The sequence below is a fragment of the Diadema setosum genome, chromosome 19, assembly GCF_964275005.1.
Source record: "Diadema setosum chromosome 19, eeDiaSeto1, whole genome shotgun sequence".
NCBI lineage: Eukaryota > Metazoa > Echinodermata > Echinoidea > Diadematoida > Diadematidae > Diadema > Diadema setosum.
Window position 1 is genome coordinate 35098439 of NC_092703.1, and position 24723 is coordinate 35123161.

Here is a 24723-nt window from a genome sequence, read left to right on the forward strand (position 1 = left end):
ATTAGGCTGGCAGTGTGATATGACCAGCCATCAAGGCTGCCTGAATTCATTGAGTTCAATGCCACTGAAAATGAAACAATGTCGGACTAGCATGTACTCATTAACTTATATATTCGGATGTATTCGGCGGCTGTTGCTTTGTGCTGATGAGAGAGCAATCTAGGCCAATAGGAGTTCTGTCCAGTATACAATGCATTGTGATGGAGCTCATTTCGAGGCGTATAGTATACAGTTTACGCAGGGACCGTACAAGAAAAAAATGTCAGCTAAAAGATATGACGTGGCTGTATTTCGCTTTCGATTATCATGCACATGAAACATAACGAGAGGGTTTGCAAAAGCATCGTGAAAAGGTGACATTTCAGGAGAACTGTTAGGAGATAAAGAGGGTGAAAGCTAAATCTTAACCCCCGGATTACATTTCTCGTTTCTCCTTTTTGGAGTATAAAAAAATGATAATAGGTCTAATGTGGTTAAGTATGGATTTCATTTAAACAGGTCCCGTATAGGATTCCAATCCTGCCCTGGATAAGGCTTGGAAGTCTTTGAACAATGACTTTGCCCACATTGTCCCTCTTCAACCAGGCCTCGAACCACTCAAGCAATGAAATGGTATTGATAAACCCAACGTTTTAAATATCACTCCGCGAACCTTTGTGAACATTTTTGTGAACAAATTTAACACTAAAAATGTTTAACTACCATTTCAGCAATGATAAATCAAACATTCTGAGTGTTAAACTTAATTTTTACAAAATGTTTGGGAAGTGACAACATACAGAATGTTGATCAATTTTACACTTTTTAATCAAGAGTGATAGGATGCGTGGTATAATGCAGAAATGGGGTATAGTAACAACCATGACATGTAGGTCCTCTGTATAGAGCATGCAGATCAAAGCTATAGTCTTATACCAGACTTTGTAGCATGCTCATGGTCAAATGAGACCATCAGTCTATGATGATCAACTTTCAAATTCACTATACATAAATTAATGACTGAACTTTGCTTTCATAGCAATTCCTGGCCAGTCAAAAGTTAGTCTGAAAAGAAAGAATAAAATTTGAGAAGCACAACAATAAACATTTAATAAAAATCGAGAAAAAATAGGAATGTTACAACATTTTGAAGTATGACTAAAAAAAAAAGTTTCGGTGCTGTCACGCACTTTGTGACGTCAAGTATGGAAAACGATGTAAAGAATACATAAAGAAAGTTTGACGCAATTTCGGTTTTCTAGAATAGGCTTTAAAAAAAGAAAGAGTACTTGACATACCTCTTTCAGAAAGTCGGGGAATAATTAACATTATCATTATTATGTCAGTATGAACACGTCTAGGGAAAAGAGAGAGATCGCGGTATTATAAGCCTTTGACTTCATAATCTCAAGATAAATATTGTCACCGTATGTCAATATCTATTCAGGTGGGTGTCATCATCCCCTTTTCCCAAGCCCTTAGTTAAAACTTTCCATCCTAGGTTCATGGCAGAAATGACATGAAACAGTACTGCATTCTGCATCTGGTACATGTATCATGCTAACAAAATTCACCTGACATTTACTTGGTATATGATAGGTATAATTGATGAGTGATTTAGATACTGAATGCACTGTTACACCTTTTATTTTTACACGACTGTTTAAAATATGGCACACTACAGAACTGCAGTGGTAGCTTGTTACAGCGATGTCTTCTGGACCTGGAAATTTTGTTGTTTGTGTGTACACAATGCATAATTATATGAATACATGTTTTATGTATGCTATGGATACACACATAATGGGTGTACATGGGTACCTTGATGTCCTTTTTGTGTCAGGCATCCCTTTGCATTGTGTTTTCAATGTACTTTACAGTGTATTATATTTGTTCATACATGTATGTATATATGTTATCATCATGTTTGTTGTATTTTACTGTTACAAAGACATTGTAAATTTCTCACACTCCGAAAGGGGTCGCTAGAAATTGTTCAAATAAACTTCAAACTTCAAACTTCAAACACGCTACGAGTATTCGCAGAGTTTGTCTGCCCACTTCATCATCGTCGGTTTGTGTGTCCACAGTTTTCACTTCACGCTGTGAACGTTTGAGTTGTTGTGTGTGTGTCGTGTGTGTGTGTGCCGTACTGAGTCGTCGCGACGGCTCGCAGCAGAGCTCAGCTCAATGCATTCGAGTATCACACTGTACGTTTTCGCGTTGCCCCATAAACATTGATTGGACGACCTCCATAGAAACCGTGAAAGCAAAGTCCGAGTGACGACCGAAATTTGATTATTTTGGACAGTGATCAAGCTTAAATCTAGGATATGATAGAGAATATCATACAATAAGGTAAGTTCATGTGAATGATTACTGTTTTACAGCAATACTGTATGCCATCATGGCGATTTTAGACGAATTTTTGATAAGTGTGCAATAGCAAAATGTCGGCCCGACAGCTCTCGTGTAGTCCCGAAGGCTTCTATCTGCGTAATGCGAAATTTCGCTCATTAAACGCATTTATAAATAAAAATGTGATGTAAAGTTTACCATGTAGCCTACAATGTACGCCTACGGCCTACTCTTGTGGCAAGTGTATGCTATCTTACTAGTATGTTCATAAACATGCGCCATAAATGATAGCTGTAATTTCAAGGAGATAGTGTCATTACTATTACTACTCATTCATGACGACGTCATAGTCACAATTCATGTAAAATCTTGGTAGATCTAGACATTTCTAATGACTAACGTTACCCAACAATAGGCCTTCTAGACTAGTCTAGAGACTATTAACGTTAGGTCTAATGTTAGACCCTAATGCACTTGTCAATTGTAGTCCCGGCCCATGGGTACCCGGGGATGGCCGGGACTTGCATCCCACTTGCAATTTTGCATGTTACACTACCCGGCCAAGTCCCGGCCAAGTCTCCGACAGGTCGGGCAAAATTTTTACGGAAATCCCCCGCTAAGTCCCCGGCAGGCCGGGCAAAATTGAAGTTGAAATCCCCGGCCAATTCCCCGACAGTCCGGGCAATATTTGTGCAGAAATCCCCGGCCAAGTCCCCGACAAGTCGGGCATATTTGTATAGAAATCCCCGGCCAAGTCCCGACCCTCAAGGCCCGGTCACACTGCCCAAAAGTCGCGTAAGTTTGCGTGAATCACGCAAGAAATTTGGTTTTGCGCGTGCTTGTCCGTTGAGAATTTTCGCTGATTTACGCGATGAAAATCACCGATGAATTGCGCAAGAACTACGGAAATATCACTCAAAAAATCAGCGCATAGGCACGCAAAGGCCCCAAAAGGGCGAATTCGTGATTGTGCGCGACGCCTGATGACAGAGGTCCACGGAAAATCACGCATAATCTGCGCTTTATCACAATTAACTGCGTATGAATCGCACATAAACGTGATAGCGGCAACATTTTCGCAAACGATCACTGATATTCCACGCATATTTCGCGCGTTTGAGCTGCTCAAAAACCTGGCTTTTGAGGACCTGTCACACTGCCCAAAAGTCACGTAAACGCATGAATCACGTAAGAAATTCGAGCCTTATTTTACACGATACGATGCGCGATTTGCGCATTTCATGAGTTTGTCTATACAATTTTGAACCTTAGTAGTTGTCAGCCGATGTGCGCCGGATCGGCACTTTACGCAGTTCCATGTTTTGAGGAGCTCAAAACTCGGCTTCGCGTAAAAATTTTTACGCAGTATTGCGCTGTTTTACGTAATTTTTGCGTAGTTTGCGTGGTTCTTACGCGAACAATGCGCGAAATATGCGTGGAATATCAGCGATTGTTCGCAAAAATGTTGCCGCTATCACGTTCACCAACGACTCTCCACTGACAAAAAAGCAGACTATAAATAATGACGCATGTTTCGCGCTTGAAACACCTACGTATCACTGAAAATCAGTGAAAAAAAAATATTGGCGTAGGCCTATGTATCTCTAACAGAACACGGTAAATACTCACGAAATACTGATCGAGGAATCACTAATGTATCACTAACAACTCACGTATGATTGTGGCACTATATTTTTGCGTGATCTTTCCGTAGTTCTTGCGCAATTCATCGGTGATTTTTCATTGCGTAAATCAGCGAAAATGGTAAAATTCTCGACGGACAAGCACACAAAACCAAATTTCTTAGTTACTGGTACGTGATTTATGTGATTACGCAACTTTTGGGCAGTGTGACCGAGCCCGCCCGCGTGGAATCGCGTAAAGCGCCGATCCGGCGCACATCCGCGGACAATACGATCGAAGGTTCCACGTCAGAAAAATTCATGAAATGCGCAAATCGCGGATGTTTCGCGCTAGGCTCTTTACGTGATTCATGCGTTTACGCAACTTTTGGGCAACGTTACGGAGTCCTCAATAGCGGGGAATTGCTAGTCGAGCGAAATAATTTATGGTCACATTACCGTACTGGAAATGGTACAAGTCATAATCAACTCTCAAGCAAAATCTGGCTCAATCCCGGCCAAAATTCCCACCCCAAATGCCTGCCATTTGGTTGGAGCGAATTTCCCCCGACAAACCCCGGTTTATTCCCCACCCACCGGGGCAAAATAAGTGAATCTCCCCCGACAAACCCCGGTCCATTCCCGACCCACCGGGGCAAAATAATTGAATTTCCCCCGACAACACCCCGGTACATCCCCTGCCCACCGGGGCAAATTAAGTGAATTTCCCCCTACAAAGCCCGGTCTATTCCCGACCCACCCGGGCGAAAAAAATGCTGAAATCCCCGCCCAACTTGGTTGCAAGTCCCGGCCATCCCCGGGTACCCATGGGCCGGGACTTCAATTGACAAACTTGTGCATAACTTACTAGGCCTAGGGCCTACTTAGATTATAATTAAAATCTGAAATCAGCAATTAAATTTGCTTTCATTATTATTGAGACAAACATTCGGTCGCAGTATGAATTTAATGATTGAACTATGAGTATAAAAGAAATGAAAGCAGCTTCTCTTCTAGAACTCCGGTATATATACCTTGGATATATACCTTGGAGTAGGCATTTAAAGTTAATAACTTATTTGCCTCTCGTTATCATCAGGACGAAGAATCCAGATTAGGACACAAGTCTAGTGCCCAGTGGCGCTGTACAGCAGTTGATGAACATGGACAGGCAAAGCCAAGGACTCTTCTGGGTCAAATTGGTCTTTCCTTAACGACCAAAATTTCAACAAGTTGGACTTGAAAGTATTAATTGATGTACTCTCCACCACAGCAGATGGGAGGTTGTTCCATTCATTAATACATCTCTGAGAAAAGGATCCATGTCTAAGCTTTGAGTAAACTCTCTTCTTGGCAATCCTATATCGATGGCCACGGGTTCTACTATCAGTTGGATGGTCAAAGAAGTGTGCCGGATCAAGATCATCTAAGCCATGCATTATTTTGTACATCTGAATCATATCTGCTCTATGGCGTCTGTAGGCAAGAGATGGCAATTTGAGATGTTGTAATCTCTTCTCATAACTCAGGTGTTGTAGCATCTGTATTTGGCGAGTTGCTCTACGCTGCACTTTTTCTATTTTTGTAATGTCTTTTTTCAACACTAGATGCCACACAGTTGAACAGTACTCAAGCCTGGGTCTGACGATTGCTTTGTATAAATGCATAAAGCCTGTTCTGTCCAAATTAGAAAAAGTCCTATTGATGATCCCAAGCTTGCGATTTGCAGCAGCACATACACTATCCACATGATGTGAAAACTTCAATTGTTTGTCAAATATTACACCAAGGTCTGTCTCAACTTCGACGGCGGGAATAGGTGTATTCTCGTCTGACATGTAGTAATTTATATTAACGAGGATTACTTCGACCATAGTGGATGACCTTGCACTTCTCTTGATTAAATGGTAGTTGCCACTGTTGGGACCATTTTAAGAGTCTTGCCAGATCGGCTTGTAGATTTTTACCAACCAATGGAGAGCGAATTGACGAGAAAATTTTGGTATCATCTGCAAATAGCTTGACTTCTGATGTAGTGTTACAAATAATATCAGGAATGTCATTTACATATAACAAGAACATAGCTTCCTTGGAGCTGCGAATGGGATTACTGCAACAAGTAACAAGTAACTTTAGAAGCTGATGAGAGGAAAGGCTGATGACTAACCAGCACTACTACTAGATACAACGTAGGCCTATATAAACCACTGCTTGGTTGAGTAGTAATCTCTGCAGCAGTTGACAATCTCATCATTTACATTGGCTGTGCGTAGATTACAGCAGTTCTGTTGTGTTAATACACTATGGAACCACGCCATGGTGTACATGTAGAAGGGTTTTGCCTTAATTAAAACATGTTCAAAACTCGTGCAAGTTAAACACTGCAAGTGCGTTTCAAGCATTTGGATTTATTAATTACTCACTTCCAGTTGTGCTTGCCTAGATCTATGTTGTGCAGTGCACTCTCTAAAACAGACTAGAAAAAAAAATCACAAAAACCATTGTGAAATACAATTTACAAAATGCAGAAAACTTTACATGTCCAGACTACAGTGTACAGCATTACTGATCCCAATTGAAAAAAAAAAAAGGTCAGTCAGTAGGATAACTGCACATGGATATGAGTGAAAATACAATTTTAACCCAATACAGTAGGCAGTGATATTAAGGTTGTATTGTGCTTAAACCTGTAATCAATCAGTACCATTAATACAATGTAAACATACAAATTAAAGATGATTTTATGCACAATGAAGCAGCTCAAAGCCAAATTCTTTCATTCATTCATTTTGTTCTCCTCTCTCCCCTTCACATTTTCTATGCTAACCTAAACTTCGTCGAAAATACCTTGATACATGTACGGTAGTATATGTGTAGCCGTACTACTGGTGTAGTTATCGGTTTTGCCGTGTTTTAAATGTTGACACAGGAATGGTACCTTTCACCCTTGGGATGACATCGCTGGTACATGTATGCTGAGCTAAATTTCCACTCCAGACGTTGATGACTAAAAAATGGCAGACACTGAGAAAGCTGAGATGGAGAGAGAGAAATCCGGAGAAAATGGTGCCCTGGATGAACCTCAGACAGATGAGGAGCTGGAAAGGCTTGTCGACAAGGAACTGGATGATGAAGAGGTAATAGATGTTATTGTATTCTTCTTGTTTCTTAATTCTCCAACAAAATGCATGATGCTAATGAATCAGTCATTGTAAATTCAACATTCAAAGTTATCCAGTCAAATTTCGGGAATATGTTCTCCTTCATGATTCTTTCCTAATCCCAGCACTCAAGATTACTGCTGATAAAAAAACATTAAGGCAAATCTATTTTGTTATCCTCTTACCTACTATCACTTGAAAATTAAATGTGAAATATCACTTTATCCTGGGGAGTGAAAAGAATGTACACCTCAAATATTACCCAGCAGAACTGATCGTATGGAAATAGCTAATTTACTGCACTGTAACTATGTACAATTGTACAGCAGTGTGAAACACATGTTGAAAAACAAAACCTTGCCCTATGAAGACGCCTAGTCCAGATGTATGAATAATTATGATGATGATGATGATAATAATGATATTAATAATAATGATTATAATCATAATAAAACAATCATAGAAAAAAAAATAAATGCATTGCTTGTCAGACCAAAGTGCATGAAATTATTAGGGATGTTTATTAATTATAATTGTAAGTAATGTAAGTTGTAAGTGTACAGTATTTCACATCTTGGCAAAGTGGCTCAGGCAGTAGCGTACTGCCTTGCAGTCAGGCGGCTCAGATTCAAAGCCTAGTGAGTCTTGCTGAGCAATGTTGTGACATGTTATCATTCCATCTCTTCTGTACAGTCTGTAGTTGAGGCGAGTCACTCTGTCCCTCCAATAGCACTCACAAAAATTGAGGTCCTGTGTATGAATGAGTCATAATCCATGTAAAAAGATCTCACTTCATTCATTCATCCATCACAACCATAGCGCAGGGCTTTATTCTGAAGAGGTGGTCCATTCCAAATACACACACTGGGTTGTTTTCATGGAAGACTGGCTGCATTAGGCTGCGTTCACATAGAAGTATACTATTCGGGTATTCGGGCTCGTTTTTTGAGGGCACGCGAATAGCTTGAATCGAACGATAGGATTTCCTCACACCGGTTCACATAAGAGGGCACTATTCGAAAGTACGAATAGCTGCAAAAAGTATAGCAAAGTGGGAATCGAGCTTGTTCAATTTTCTTGCAGCGTATACCGTCTCTCGTTTATGAAATAGTGACACTTTTGGTCTGGATTTGCCCTTTAGCAAAAATAAGCATGTAGACTGACGTTCTGATGCAGTTTAGAAATTGTTAACAAGATTTGCTGGGATGTAGGAGGAAGAAATCCTCACTGCATGGGATGGTGAGTTGACGGTGCGGGTGATGGTTTATTCGGTGCCCGAATAGCGAATAGCGAATAGCGAATAGCGAATACTTCTATGTGAACGCAGCCTTATGATAGTGCAGTGAGATATATGGGTTATCCCAGGCATTGGTTATAGTATGCGGAACATGCCTTGCCCAGATGGAAGTCTGCATGTAAATCTAATCTAATCTTTATGACACTGTAGCATGGTAATGAGAACCAAAAGACTGCTATCCCAAAGCAAAATGCATCTCTTTGGTTGATGAAAATCAGAAATGCACACAATGAAATGTTGGCCAATGATTGATTACCATGCCCATACAAATAGCTGAAATGCTGAGAAAGCCTGTGAGAATAACAGATTATTCAACTCATAGAATGCAGATCAATAAATCCATGATGACTAGATGCAGTTCCAGACCCTGTTACGATGTCTGTTTTAAACATTGTTCTTCTAACACCTGGCAATAGAAAGTGCTTATTACATTGCATATTGTTGGGGCAATACGACCTTGTATTAAAAAATGTTTAAATATTCAGGAAAGCCAAAAAACAAAACAGAACAAAAGAAAAGAAAACAAAACATGCCAACCAGTGATGTGCAATGTATACTTGGTCTCAGTCAGAAATGAACAGTGTGCTGCACATTTCAGGGGATTACGAGCACTTCCTACATATGTAAGCATTCAAAGAGGAAATACTGTATATGCCATTTAACGAGTCTTAATTTTCATGAATTAGGACTTCCCGACAATTTCACAAGTGGTTAAACTTGCGATAGTGAAGCACGGTGCTGAATGGAGAAGGTGTGTGTCACATTCATATTGGGATCAGAGTTTTTATTTTCGCGTGTCTTTAATTTCGCGAATAGCACCTGACTTGCGAAATTCAGGAAAATGAAAACCTCGCGAAATTTTCGGCGTATGCAGTACATTGTATTACATGTTTCAAATGGTAGGTCATTTTCTATCTTGTGTGTCACTGAAGCAAAGAATTCAGATTTCCAAGTAGAATACCAGCACTAATTAAAAAAAACAACAACAAAGTATTAAATCAATATCAAGTATCTTTCATTCATGCTGCTACAATTTACAACTCATAACCAAATGCTTCACTTTTGGATTTAAAATGCAAACAAAAGCCCCTTTCTTTGTTACAGTCAGTTTTGATAGTAAAGATACAATGTAAGTTACCGTGTAAGTAAGCATTTTGTGGCAATTTGTTTTTCCTTCTAAAAATAAGTTTGTCAGGATTCTGTGAGGATATTATCTTTGTACATGTAGTTCTGCTGTTACATGTAGTTTGGGACAAAGATGTATTGTGAAAGAAATTTGCCTTTTGAATCTTTTCTATTCTTTATCACATGAGGTCTTGTGATTGTTTGATAATTTAGACCAGCATAATAGAAACACTCGTACATGGTATGTACAAGCTTGCTGTGGACTAGTAAAAAGTTCCAACATCAGTGTGGATATTCTACAATATACATTGTAGGTGTGTACAATCATGCATTTTGGGTCTGTTGCATGAAAATTGTATCAGTTCTTCAATGTTGATATTCTTTTGAATGATGGAGCAAACTCTTCATTCTATGCTGGAATGTCATGGATCCTGTTGTTGCTGTGCTTCTCAACCTTTTGTAGCCCAAGGCCCACTTAAAGGCTCCTACAAGACATGTACATTTCTACATACTTTTTGGAGGCTCATACATGTACAGTATTGTATTACAGTTTGGATCAATATATCATGAGTCTTTTTTTTTTATTGAATTTTGGCCAACATTGTAGCCAATGTGCAAGCTTTGCAGCCCATTAGTGGGCTGCTGCCCATTGGTTGAGAAGCATGGCTCCAGTGTATAGTCTAGAAAAAGAAGAGAAATTGTCAGTATTTTTGGCTCTCTCAAGCTAAAGACTCAAGCGAGTCACTGTTATCACATAGTATCATGCTTCAATACAGTTGTGGATAGATTGAACAGCAGACAGTACACAATTACACTGTACAACGTATGTCCATTTATTCTGAATGTTATCTTAATCTTGAGTAGACACATGAATTTTTATCAAAACTTTACAAGGATTACTCTGAATGAAGAAGAACAACAAGAAAAAAAAACGAACAAAAAAAAAAACACACAACCTTATTTGATATTGTTAAAAGTGGCACCAGAGGACCCAGGAATGACCAGTAGAGGGGAATATATGGTATGTCAAAAAGTTAGAAATAATAAGATGTTTTGGGAGCCTCCCAATCCATGAGGAAAAAGCAAAACAAGACAAGACAAAACAAAATAAAATAAAATAAAATAAAATAAAATAAAATAAAACAAAAAAGCAGCGATGATGTGATGTATTAATTGGCTGAAGTCCCATAGCAAAGATTGCCAATTATAATGCTCATCAAAGTTCTCAAACTCAAGGTCATTCTTTAATGGACTTACAGAATGGCTTTTTTAATGTGATTGTTAATTTCCTGATGTCAATCAAGTAGTCATTTCATTACTGCCTATTTCCTTCATTTGCTCAGGATGCTGCTGAAAAAGGAGATATTGATGCTCGACAGCGAGCTATTGATGAGGAGTTACGCAAACTACGGGAAGAACTTCTATCCAACTCCCCAGATGACATGGAGGAAGAGTATGATGTGGCAGCCAGGGTTAAACAACTCAATGAGGAACTAGCCAAAGAAGGACCTGTAGAGGAGAAGAAGAACAGGAAAGTGTTCTTTCATGAGAATGTTGTCAGCATGGCAGTTCCTCCTCCAGAATACACTGAGGATGAGGTTGCCATGGCAAATGAAGAGGCAGGGAGGCTGGATGGTGAAGGAGGAGATGGGAACATTGGAGAGAATGGGAGAGAGTCTGGTCAAAATGACATCAAGGAAGCTGAAGAAACTAGCCAGAAATCTCCTCAGCAGCAAGAGACTGAGAGCGAGGAAAACCAAACCCAGAGGACAGTGGAAGAGGACAGCATCAAGAACATTCTACCAGATACCGACAAGACAGCTGATGGCATATCTAGGCAAGAAATCAAAAGTGATGAGGCAGACCAGAAGACCCCATCACAAAATAATAATGAGAGTTTGCCAAACAGAACTGAGGGGGATGGGCGAAGTGTGACACCAGAAAATAGCAGTCACCAAGAGCAGGAACAGGTACAACATGCTGCAGCAACTGAAACAACAGATCCTGTGAACAAGGAGGATTCAACTTCTCAGCAATCCAGTGCACCTGATCAGACAGTGACTAATGTGGAGAGTACTAATGTTGTCAGTGGTAGTGGTGATCCAAATGATATTGAGTTGGAAAAGTTAAGACTTCTTGATAGACCACAGCAGCAGAGTAATAGAAATCCAAGCTTGAACTCTTCTGAGGAGAGCACTGGGAAAGATTTAGGAGATGATGAACATGTCCTGATCGAGCGAGGAGGGAAATTCTTCTATGTCAATGTTCAAGACTTGAGTCCAGAAGAAAGGGAAAGCTTAGGTGTGATACTGCCTGGAGTTCAGTCAGAGCCAAGTGAAAACAAAACTGTATTCCCTGTAGTACAGCCAAAGCCACCAGAAAAACCCCGCCCGGCAACAGCAACTGGAGGCAGCTCAAGTCTGAGGCATCAGAGGTCAACACCACCTCGTGCTATGTCAGCTAAGACAAGCAAGGAATATGACAGACAGGAGCGCCAAGCTGCCATTTATGAAGAGCCCTTTGGGAATGTAAGGTCAAGATATGGAATGACCCCAGAGCAGAAACAATTTCGTCGGGAGCAAGCAAGGCTGAGGGCCCAAAAGGCAGCTGAGGAAAAAGAGAGAGAAGAAAGGGAGAAAAGAGAAAAGGAAGAGACATGTGACGGAGTATTCAAGGCTTGGCTTGAGAAAAAGAGAGACGAAGCTGCCAAACGTAGACAGGAGGAAAAAGAAAGAAGAAAGGCAGAGATGGAAAATAAAGTAAGTTTGAAACTTATCAAAGCAGTTTTACTTCCAAGTTCAGACACATATCTTTAATACGTTTATGGTGTTGATAATAATCTAGATCAGTTTCTCAGGAAGATCTTATGCTACAAGATCCTATGATTATCTATTCCTCACTATTTTTCAGGCATGCACATGAAAAGTATTCTTAACTACTGTAAAATTGATAAATGAGAAAAAAAAAAAATCTCAGGAGGGTAGACCTTATTAGTCAGAGATACCATCCCAACATTGTTGTTTTCTGATATGATTTGTCAAATACATGTATATTCCTGGATTGATCCTCCTTAATCATGTGGCTGACATTCTAGCCTCCTCCATTCTTTCATATGTACAGGAAGAGAGGTTTCCTGAAGAAGCTTTTACTGCATGGATGGAAAGGAAGAAAGATCAGAAGAAAGCTGAGAAAGCTGTAATGCAACGTTTGACTGCAGAGGAGAGAGAAGCCTATTTCCTCAGGAGCAGAGAAGATTGTGAGAGAGCCTTTAAACAGTGAGTACTACCTGTTTGTCATTTGGGGATGGGGTGGGGGGGGGGGAGCTTTTTTCTATATTAGGTACTAGATGATTTTAGGTACTGGATGCTGAAATCCCTATCACACTTCTCAGATTCAAACTAAGATTACGTTGGACAGTCAGGGGACATGTGAGTGTGATTTGTGTTTTCCAGCACATCATACAAAATTCATGACAAATGGCTCAAAATCAGCTCCTGTGTCTTTGTTAGCAAAAAGGTGAATTCTTCTGATGCATTGAAATGTTCCAACATCTTTCTGTACATGAAAGATACCTGGTTCCCATGTAGTGATGTCTTATGTGGCTATATGCACTTATGTGACTAGAGACACTTTGGGGTATTAAAGTTCAGATTATGTAAAAGAAAATTGATGATTGCATATTATCAGTGTCTTCTATATTCTAATTTACTCTCTCTAAACATGGCAGTATTTGCTTCCTGCTTTACAACCATATGTTTTGATTGAATCTTGTTGGCAAGCTCTGAATATTTTTACAATGTTTTAAACTTGCCATACATGTAATGATACTGAGTACAGGTACATTCCAATGGAAGTATGATGTCTTAATGTTTAGAATTTGATATTCTGAAAGTTCATTATTCTGAAAATTCATTAGTCTGAAAATGAAGAAAAAAAAAGGTTTTTAGTCTGAACTGTATTTCATTTTGAGCCATTGAACCTTCAGACTAACACTACGCATGTTCGGATTATTAAATCCTCTTTCATTGTTGGACCAACAAACATCTAGGCATATGGACTTTGTGTGTTCAGAAATAACAAACGTTTGGAATAATGAACCTTCTGAATAACAAATTTCCCAACTAACAAATCTTTCAAATAATAGTCATCACTTATGTTGTATGCCTATTTTTTTACTTCTTTTCTATTGCAGATGGGTGCGGTCTAAGAATGCTAGTTTGCGCCAGGCCCATTCCTTCCAAAGGGCAACATCTCTCGAGTCCAAGAAGCGAGCCCGTCAGTCACGTAAATCACAGAACCTGGCAAAGGCCTTGGAAGTAGCGCAAGCCTATCGCTACAATGAATACTATGGGTACAGATTTTGAGTTCACCCAGTCCTAATGCCAGAGTGAGTATACCAGTTGTAGGTTGAGTTCTTAATCTGAATGCTCTAATATACAAATGATATATCAGTGAGGGCAAGGTACCTTTTGAACAGTCTAACGTACCCAGGGCAATTGCCGATAGTGTTGTGCTTGGATTGTTTCAAAGGAACTGAGTGTGGATGCCATACCCAAACAAAGTGATGTGTTTTATATGTTTTATAAAATGATGAAGCAGATCCTTGTTGTTTGATAATCCACCCTAAATCACGCAGCAGTCAGTTTTGTGCGTAACTAAATCAAGGAAATCTCACCCAGCCAGTCACTGTCGCATCATGAAAAGTGCTCATGAGTGGTCATACTTTCCTTATGACTGGTCATAAGCAAAATTGGATGTTAGGTGAAATAAATGCCTGGTCACATGTATGCTGTCAATCAATCATTTGATAAGGGTTTACTTCATCATTCTATAACAATTAGTGCTATCGACAAGGACTGGAATAAAGTTACACCAAGGGGTTAAAAAGTAATAAACAGACGAGTAGAGGGCATACTAGCTGTAGGTAGAAAATGAATACTGACACAGTGATGCCTTTAAATTCTCCTCTGTAAGATGGGACCCTCACAGTGGATTGGACCTTGAGTAGCTGTAACCTCCTGACATCTTGTGGTCTTGCCCTCATACCTGCTGGACTGAGACCTAGCAATTAATGACAGAAGCTGGATTTGATTGCAAGCTGCATACAAGACAAGTGGACTTGTCTGTCGTATTACTTTCTTCTCTTGGGCCACATGGCAGAGTGACTGAATACCAATCATATCAATTCTCTGGGGCCACGTGGCATAGTGACTGAATATTTCATCAATTTAGATTTATCAAGGAGTTAAGGCACAGAGCTCAGGTAAAATAGATGACTTTATTCCAGCAGAATTTCTTAGCCTTATACCTCTTTGTCAGATTCTGAATGATCAGATCCGTAACCCCCTTACCCCCCCCCCCCCAACACTCTAACACACACACAATATTGATGGCAGACATGAGTTATCAATTTAGTAAAGAAGACACCACTTACTTTTTTGTTTGGAACTACAAGTGTATGTGCTGTTCCGTTAATCAGTACATGAAGATGTCTTTACCAATGGGTCGAATTTACAAACAGTAAACTGTGTCTCACATTCCTTGTTGGTTGTTTGTTTAATTCTGCTGCCTGATGCACTGGTTACTTTATTTGCTTGTGGTAATGTCATATCTTGGTAATAATCCTCTATCAACTTGTTCTGTCTGGATTAATTGAAAAGAGGTTTGAATGGCACTTAATGAATAATAATGTTTTTGCATTGTAGGTTTGTGTTTTGCTACAGTACAGTAAGCAGGGAGAAATCTTGTCCAGAATAATTGTTATATTTTGAAAGTCATATGTCTATCTGCAAGTTATTTGATGTTATAAAATGGAAAATATTTATAAGAAATCTTAGCATACATATGCTACTAAAACTAAAATCAACAGTTAATTTTGATTAAGTGATATACTTCTCCCCCTAGTGATGCACAAAGTGCCATCAGGATTGAATGGACATAGGTAGACTGGGCTACCAATGTGTACTGAGAATATGATCTGAAATACTGCCTTTTATTAATACAATCATTCATGATGCAGGTAGGTATGAATCAAGGACAAAATCACATATTAGACATGTGTTCTCTAGTTGAAATCTGAAATCTTAGAGTCTTCCAATCTAACAAATGAAAATGCCTTCATCCTATCACCATTATAAATATCTTGCATACAAATTTTACGAATTACTTGATGGGAATTTTGTATAGCTGATGAAGGACACAAAATTCTGAATTTTATTGTCACAATATTTTGAAAGATTTTTTTGGTTTGTGTGACAAATTGTAGTTTTATTTTATATCTACTGCAATTGGTCAATTCTTTTCAATTATAAGAGGGTAACAGACTGAATAGGACTTGTAACTTGAGATTGGACATTAGTATGATCATTCTGCAAACAGACAAAATTGTTATATTTCATTTGTGTGTGGCTAATTTCTAGAAGTTTACTTGCCAGTGGAGTGCCTTAATAATTCCCTGACTGATGTCAGCATGCAGGAATACACAACAAATTCTATTCCCACCCCATTGATGTGAACCCTCATTTATCTGCATACATGTATTTCATTTGTATTGCTCCCTTTTTCCAGTTTTATGTTTAAAAACACAATGGATTACAAGTTATGTATGTTAAATTATATATTGTCCAGGAAGAACTTATTTGAGCAATACAACTGTATCATGAAAACATTCATCGCAGGAAAGGTCAGTGTGATTAATGCTGGGATTAAAAAAAAGAATGTATTGGTGAAACCATACTGACCCTACAATTTTCATAACCCAAAGCATGTCAGAGGAGTGTATCTTCAGTATTGCAATGACAAAATCACACTTCATTCTAATTATTATAATCATTATCATTTTTGGACTGGAGCTTGCAAGATGCAGCAGTGTGCTTATATGGACCTTGTAATATTGTGGCAAATATATCGGGTGCTTTTCTCTCAACATATGAATTTTCAAAGTTGCAGAGGAATTCAAATGAACCATCACACCCACTAACTAACATTCCTACCAGCTCCATTGCTTTTGTGTGTTTAAAGTTACTCAAGAAATATAATTCAGAACAATAATTTTAAGGTTCCAGTGAAAAGTTAGCTTGTGAAAAAGTGAATTGCTTTCACAAAAGAGGATGTACAGTGTACATACTGGCACTCATTTAGATGTACATGTCAATGAAGCAAGTGTAATCTTGTAGCGTAGGTACAGCAGATGTATTCAGATTTGATGTTCTACTCTAATCAGCGTGACACAAGAGACAAAATAGAGTCAAGCAAGGAGGGCTGCTGCTGCTGCGGCAGTTGCTGCTGAAGGGGACGCCCTCTATAGGCCAGAACACACCATACTCACATAAATTGCATGCATGTAAACAATCACTCTTTCTTACATTCTCTCATCATTTCTGCCTGGCAGCATTTTCCTGATTCAATTACATTCATGAGGACAACTGTACATTTAAGTTTGTAACAAACACATCATAGTTCAATTAATCATCCTGATTTCTGTATTACTGACACACAACCACATATATACATATGTACAAGTAATTTTGAATGTATCATATGACTTTATACAAAGGATGAAACTGGCATTGCAAGAAATTGTGCTATATATCTGCAATGCCACTGTAATAATTAGAATAGCATGAACTTTAATTGTTTCTAAGTTTAGTGGATTTGCTTTTATAGAAATTTAGATGAAACAGAGACCACCGTATTCCTAATGATCAACACTTATTTACATGAGACATTCACCTAATGCCTACAAATGTATCATAATTAACTGTGACATCGTACATGTATAGTCATAGTTTACATACAACAACTCATTCTCAATCATTTTGGATTGTAGATCTGTTTGCAGTGTTTCTGTATATAACAAGCTTATCAGAAGGCATAGACGTACATATTGATTGTAAAAACCTCATTCCATATGTTATATTCCAACACGAAGACATGGTGTATTTCCTTTTGACATATAAGTTTTACTTGTACTTATTTTCACTTGATTGAGTCACTTTTATGATCCATTGTCCTCTCTGCTAAAAACTTCAGGAATAATAGGACTTTTGTGAGTTGTTTAACTTCTTTATTACATGTTACCATGTCTTTCTTTTTTTTGACATCTGTTTACTTCTTTGTTAAGGAGTCACAGTGTTTGTTGTTTTTTTTTTTTATAGCACTGATGGTATTATGTAAGAAAGAATGTGTATAAGTAAGCAAGTATGGTCTTGCTGTTTCCCCTTAATAAAAGCAACAATAGGAAGAAGATATGTGAAGGTACACAAAGAAAAAAAAAGCAGAGAAAAAAGTCAATATAGGAACATGTTCATGAGATAGTTGATTGTGTTAACATAATGGCAAAAAGAGTAGTGGGGTACTTGCTGAATTGACTGTCACATTCTGATATTCATGGAACAAAATGTGTAAATTGTAGAAATCAATGTGGAGAAGAGCTATTTAAAGTAGGAAAGGCAGCTTTCAAAAATCTGCATTGTGTGTGTTTGTGCTTGAATGGTTTATACCATACAACATGAACCAGCATAAAACACAAGAGCAGTCTTTCTTTCAGTAGCAAGTAATGATTTCATTTCAGACTTATTCTATGCTTGTGAAAATTTTGTATGTACTTGATTACAATTGATGTGTTGATTTAAATACAAATATAGGAACAGATTACAGTACCTGGCAAACTTATTTGGCAAGACAAAGTCATTTTTCAGGCATTGCCATAGAAATGCTTGTTGGTACATTCAAGTGTTTATGTTGATGTCAAATAATTAGACTAATGTAATGTGTACATGTATACTATACTTTTAGTTGTTCTTGAAGTTTACAACTTTGTGAGATGACATGCATCATTAGCAAAAGTTGGCACACACATATAGAATTTTGAGAATAGGAATATAACAAGGGTTGTGTTATCAGTAGGAATAGCATGCCACTGAACTCGTCACATTTCAATTTCTTTTGTATGTACAATACTCCAAAGCTACAGCTACATGTAGATCTTCTCGCAGATACTGTGTATAGTTTGTGTACAGCATACAGTGAAACCTGGTTATAATTAGGTTGGATATAAAGAGATACCTGATGTCGTGAGGTAATTTTGCTCTGTAGTTCAATTCCTTTGACATTCTTTTGATTTTGTCTCTGGTATGATAAGAAACTTGTAATAAGAAGGGAATTTCTTTGGTCCCTGGCTACTTGTTATAACAAGGTTCTCCTCTATAAACTTGGTCACCTGTGATATTAATAAAAAGATTGGCTGATTTGTAGAAAAGAAATGACATGTGCATGGTTGCAATTTCTTTATGATTTATCACCTTGAAGATGTGCCGACAAAAGCATGTGCTTATACATGTGTGATGAAATTGTTCAATATTTTCAAATAATTTCAAATTTTGTAAATTCCTATCATAGTGTGTGTGTGTGTGTGTGTGTGTGTGTGTGTGTCCTTGTAGATGCAAGAAATTCGATCTGTACAGTACTTCGTAACAATTAGTGGTCACATCATGTAGAGTTTACTTATTGGCAGAAAACAAAAACATGCATCTAGAATTCTCTTTCTTATAATTTTTGCTGAGTGAAAATCATGTGATGTAGAAATCATAATTCTGGTGGACTTAAAGGTGCATGGTCCCTGTGTTTTAGGCAAATGCATACGCGGGCGCACAGCGCAAGTTTCCTATAGAGACCTAAGCTATCGACTCCTCTTTAGCGCTTACGCTTTGGCCCACTTCCCCGAGTCCGAAGAAGTCCGATCCACTATAGTCAGTGGTCCGATCACAGTTCGGCTCATGATTCGGCTGAGGGGGTTGACACCTTTAGCAAACTTCTTTTGTGATGTCATAATAACAAGCACATATGCACGCACCCTGGCATTACTACAGACTGCGCGATGCGCAGAGAAGACAAGGAAGGCAACGTTACTTAGCAACACCTACGCACTTTACTCTTGATGACAGCTCAACTTCGGTAATCTTCGTATCAATGTTAACGGTGATCGGCAGTATCATCAACAGCGGCCTCTACACTACCAGGACTACGCACCTTTAAGAATATCTGGGCAAGAATTGGCCAATGTATTTTAAGAATATCTGGGCAAGAATTGGCCAATGTATAGATCATACATGGATACTTGGATCATGAAGGATGTACATGTACAATAAATGTGACCCTGCATCACAGAACCAACAAAGTCACTAGACATGGATTTCTAATTAAGGGTACATTTTGGAGAAGCAGACTCTGAGCTTTAGATTACGATGTACTTATATTCAACACAAATGGACTCTCCTGTAAACCTATCTAAATAATTGAAAGACACTACTCCCTTATGAAAACTGTTACTGAGAATGGAGGCTTTGAAGTTCAGGGTCCATTCAAATGCATAATCTCACCCAGGGGTACTCTGTACAATGAATGAAACAGAAAACATGCAGGATATAAAAACTCAGTGGGAAACACAATAAAGATGTTATTGGATTAAGCTTGATTGCCCACACTCATCAACCAATATTCTTGTCATGACTAGCAACAACTTAAATTACAGTAGCATCATCCTTTCAAAGCTGATTAGAGTTGAAAGTAAAGAGCGTGTGGAGGGTTTTCAAAAAAAAAATAAAATAAAGGGGGCTTCAAGGATGACTTACGGTATCACATTATTCAAGAAAAAGTTCCAGAAAAACTGAAAAAAGTTTTCAATTTGTTTTATCATGGACCCTACAAGGTCCATGACATTATGATCCCAAACTTAAGAATTACATAGAGGAAAAAAAAAACACCCTAGAGAATTATTTGCTAGGTTTGCCAATTTCATCTGTTTTGAGTTTCCACGTAAAATTGTGTTATGCGACTATTGGTTGGTTTTGTGATGCACGGTCACAAATTTCCTTGTATTGACTTTAACTTTGGTTGCTATTAACAAAAATATGTATAACACCCCTTTTTCTATGTCAATAACATTGTAGTATTGTGACATTGTCAATGGTCTTGCCATGGTTCATTGGTCCCCAAACACAAACCTCTACCCACACACAACCTCGTTTACCATCAACATTCCTTTCCTACATTAGATAATAGGCAACTCCACTTAAAGGCCCCCCAAACCATGACACAAAAGAACACCAAGGAAACTGGTGCAGATTGCTCGTCTTTTCACTCACTTTGCTACAATCCCATTGGGCCCATTTCATAAAAGATAAGATAGCAACTTTTGCTGGGATGGCAACTTCCATAATTATAGCAACAGCCAATCAGGAAGCTGGATTCTTGTCGTTACCATGACAATTGCCACTCTAGCAAGAGTTGCTATCATAGCAACTGATGAATTTAATTGGGCTCATGTGTTTCTGACCACTTTGAACTTGACATGTACATGTACTTTGATTTTGATTTTTGTTGTCAAAACATGAAAACCTATCATCACCATGGTTTTTTTTTTCCCTGAAATAAACATAATCCGAATGTAGTTATATGAGTGTGGTATGTACGGTTATAAGAATGTATGTATAGCTCATGCAGACACAAATGCTGATTCTCATTATAAATTTTGTACTTCATCACACTATAGATCTTTAAGGTTTCAATGTGTGAAACTTGGATCAATAAAGAGTTAAACCAGTATGGGCAATCTTGCTGTCACATTTTACATTATAAAGTATAGGTTCCATGAGATTCTTCACCGCTGAGTTTCAGGCAAACAAGAAAACAGGCAAATGATGCCGACCCCTCGTGTTTGCCCCAGATGAAACGGTATCAACCAGGCACACGTACTATGCCATGATACTTTAATGAATGAAAGGCATTGCAGTTTTGCTTAAAAGGAAAATTGAGTTGGAAAAGTTGTGAGAAAGAGAATCTTACCAGTCTTCTCACCTATGTTTAGTTCTGAAAAAATGATTAAGTAAAGCTGCAAGCATGCATTTTGTGTCTGTGTTTGTGTGTGTGTGTGTGTGTGTGTGTAAGAGAGGTTCACATGCTTGAAATAATGAATCTCTAACAGCAATAACTTAACATTTTAAACAAAGCTTTTTTATTTATATGATTTTAAACAAAGCTAGCGCTTAGTGCCAAGATAAAAACTTTGAAGAAAAATGCTACCAAGATATTACTGGGTACAGTATACAGAGACAGAAATGAACAGCAAGGTCAACAAAATTCAGAAAGGTATGAAGAGAAGCAGGTGAAGTCCCTTTTTCTAATCTTTTACTCTGATTAAAACAGCCTCTGTTTACCATCAGAGGCTGATAGTGAAAGCATGGATGCCGACTAGCTCTGGTGAATTGATTAGCGTGACCATGGGGCACAAAAAATGTGTGGAGTTTAAGTTGATACACATGAAATATTTGAAGAATAGCTTCCTCTTTTTGGGGAAAACTACGACGGAAATCACATTTTGTAGTAGATTAACATTGTGGGTGAGGTTCACAACGCGCTCATACACAAATCCATTTTTTTTATCTCTCTCTCTCTCTCTATGTGTGACCTTGCCTCACAACACCACCAGCAAGTTGCCAGACATGGGCTTTATTTGATTCAAGGGCAGCTTCTGAAAGAGTGTACTATTGAAAGCCATATATAGAATGACATATGATAAACATCTCTCGATCTGTATCTCTCAACATACTCTCTAAGAAAATAGAGTAAAAATGCTTACTCTTGAAGGGGTGAATAACAGAAAAGGGTGAGTTTAGAGTGCAACAGAAGTGAATTTTGAGTGAAAATTGTCATTTTCACTATTTTGGAGTGATCTAAAATCTAGAATCTTTGAGTGATCCCTGAGGTCACTTCAAAGGTAAATGAGTGAAAATGAACATTTTCACTCAAATTTCACTCCCATTTCACTGACCCAAAACTCACTCTTTTCTGTTATTCACTTCTTCAAGACTGAACATTTTCACTTGTTTTTTTTTTTTGTTTTTTTTTTTTAGTGCATGAGTACATTCTTATATTTCCATACATCAATTTATGTACATCCTCCATTTGCTACTTTATTTCATTTTATATACTATTCTCCAATTCTATTGAAACACTTTCTTTTGGAATCAGTGATAATTTCATTACATATGCCACCCCATATACATAGGCTTTGGACGAAGGGTGGTGTTCCCATTAACGCGACGCACCACCACCCAACCCACCCTTTCGGCACAAGCGGGATATATTGCGTCACAAGAATTAAAGGGAAGGTAAACCCAAAGAGCAATGTGGATTGAATGAAAGCAGCAACATTAGTAGAACACATCAGTGAAAGTTTGAAGAAAATCGGACAATCGATGCAAAAGTTATGAATTTTTAAAGTTTTGCTGTTGGAACTGCTGGATGAGGAGACTACAAGAGGTTATGACGTATGAGAGGACAACAATATAAAGGCTATATAAAGACATTTTCACAAAAATTCATTTTTCATGAAAACCACAAATTCCATCAACTTGATGCTGACATATGTTAAGGGTAGCAATTATTCCCCCTGCTTTCTGAAAGCGGTTAGGCAAGTGCCTTTTCATAATGCTAGAAAAGTGAATTTTTGTTGATTTTCCTTTATATTTTCTTTATATTGCTGTCCACTCATACGTCATAACCTCTAGAAGTCTCCTCATCCAGCGGTTCAAACACCAAAACTTTAAAAATTCATAACTTTTGCATCGATTGTCCGATTTTCCTCAAACTTTCACTGATGTGCTTTGCTAATGTTGTTGCTTTCACTCAATCCACATTGCTCTTTGGGTTTACCTTCCCTTTAAAGGACAAGTTCACCTTCATGTACACGTGGATTGAGTGAATGCAACAATATTAGTAGAACACAGCAGTGAAAGTTTGAGGAAAATTCGACAATCCGTTCAAAAGTTATGAATTTTTTAAGTATCTGCGCAATTACTGCTGGATGAGAAGACTACTACAGTGTGTGATGTCACATGCGTACAACGATATAATAAAAATAAAAAGAGAATTTGACAAAATTTTACTTTTTGAATAAAGTGCACGTTTCTTAGACTTGTTACTGATGTACCGGGTATGTTAAGGATAATATCATTTCCCTTGCCTTCTGAAAGAGAGAAGTCGAGTGCTCTTTTGTTATGCGAGAAAAGTGAAAATAAGGTGAATTTTCTTCATACTTTCTTTATACCGTTGTACTCATGTGACATCACAAGATATAGTAGTCTTCTCATCCAGCCATGACTGAGCAGAAACTTTAAAAATTCATAACTTTTGAACGGATTGTCGGATTTTCCTCAAACTCTCACTGATGTGTTCTACTAATATTGCTGCTTAAATTTCACTCAACCCACATGTCTATGAAGGTGAACATGTCCTTTAAAGAAAAAAAATCGTTGATCCCTATAGAGATCAATTACTGGTGTAATTTTGTAAATGTCAGTGTGTAGAAATATGTGAAGAAATGCATTTGTGAGATGGTTCTGTCATGATCTTAATAGCGTTTACTGGTATTCGAAAATTCATTGCTGTTCCCCCGCATCCGCTTCATTCATAATATTATTCGCGGGAATGTACGAATGTTTGTTTGATTGTTTGTTTGTTTGTTTTTGCACTTGCTTTAACACGGGCAGGTTGAGGACGTTGAGTGTATACAGCATTTGACTATTGAGCGGCGACACGCTTTGTTATGTATTCAATTCAACCTGTTGTCCAGTGCGAGGGCCCCATTATTGGTGCCGCAACTTGGGAATCCCCGCCACCTGAAATAGAATGCGAAGCGTCGGGGGTCAGCGTACCCAAGCATATGGTATATCGTAGTGACGGTGTATGAAGGCATTTGAGGAGTCAACATCGGCCGCTATGAACTTCTGCTACAAGTATCCGTTTTGTTGGCATGCCATTTTGTTGCACTTTTCGATTTGGAAACATGTAGGCCATTGTAAGTATTGTTCCTCGAATATACATGGTATTTAGACTATTATGTCGTATCGTAAACGTTTTGTTGCAGCCTAGCGCTACAGTCAGCTCCCTCCGTGTCTGTCAGGTAGCGATTGAATGTGCACGCACAACAATGATTGACCGTGATTTTATGCCGTGGCGTTATCTCCCAAGAAGAGAAGATCAACGGAGTACATTAACCAGTGGCAGACGGAGTGCAGGTGGCCCTCGTTGAGTCCGGACGGGTCTACTCAGAGCTTCTTCGTCGCAAGCAACTTACATTGTAGCAAGTGCTACACTCCGGATCGCTAGTTATCAAGGAAAG

General features: G+C 38.4%; 1 protein-coding gene across 2 annotated transcripts; it reads left to right on the forward strand.

Moving 5' to 3' along the window:
- Positions 1–2225: 2225 nt before the first annotated feature.
- Positions 2226–18805, forward strand: LOC140242537 (uncharacterized). 2 transcript variants are annotated; one of them, XM_072322276.1, is made up of 6 exons: positions 2226–2337; positions 6889–7096; positions 10886–12301; positions 12663–12817; positions 13735–13929; positions 14517–18805. In XM_072322276.1, the coding sequence occupies exons 2-5, from the start codon at positions 6974–6976 to the stop codon at positions 13904–13906; spliced, it is 1866 nt and encodes a 621-aa protein (XP_072178377.1). In that variant the 5' UTR covers positions 2226–2337; positions 6889–6973; the 3' UTR covers positions 13907–13929; positions 14517–18805. The 2 variants fall into 2 exon arrangements, with proteins under 2 accessions (XP_072178377.1, XP_072178376.1); XM_072322275.1 differs by having other exon boundaries at positions 13735–18805.
- Positions 18806–24723: the final 5918 nt, after the last annotated feature.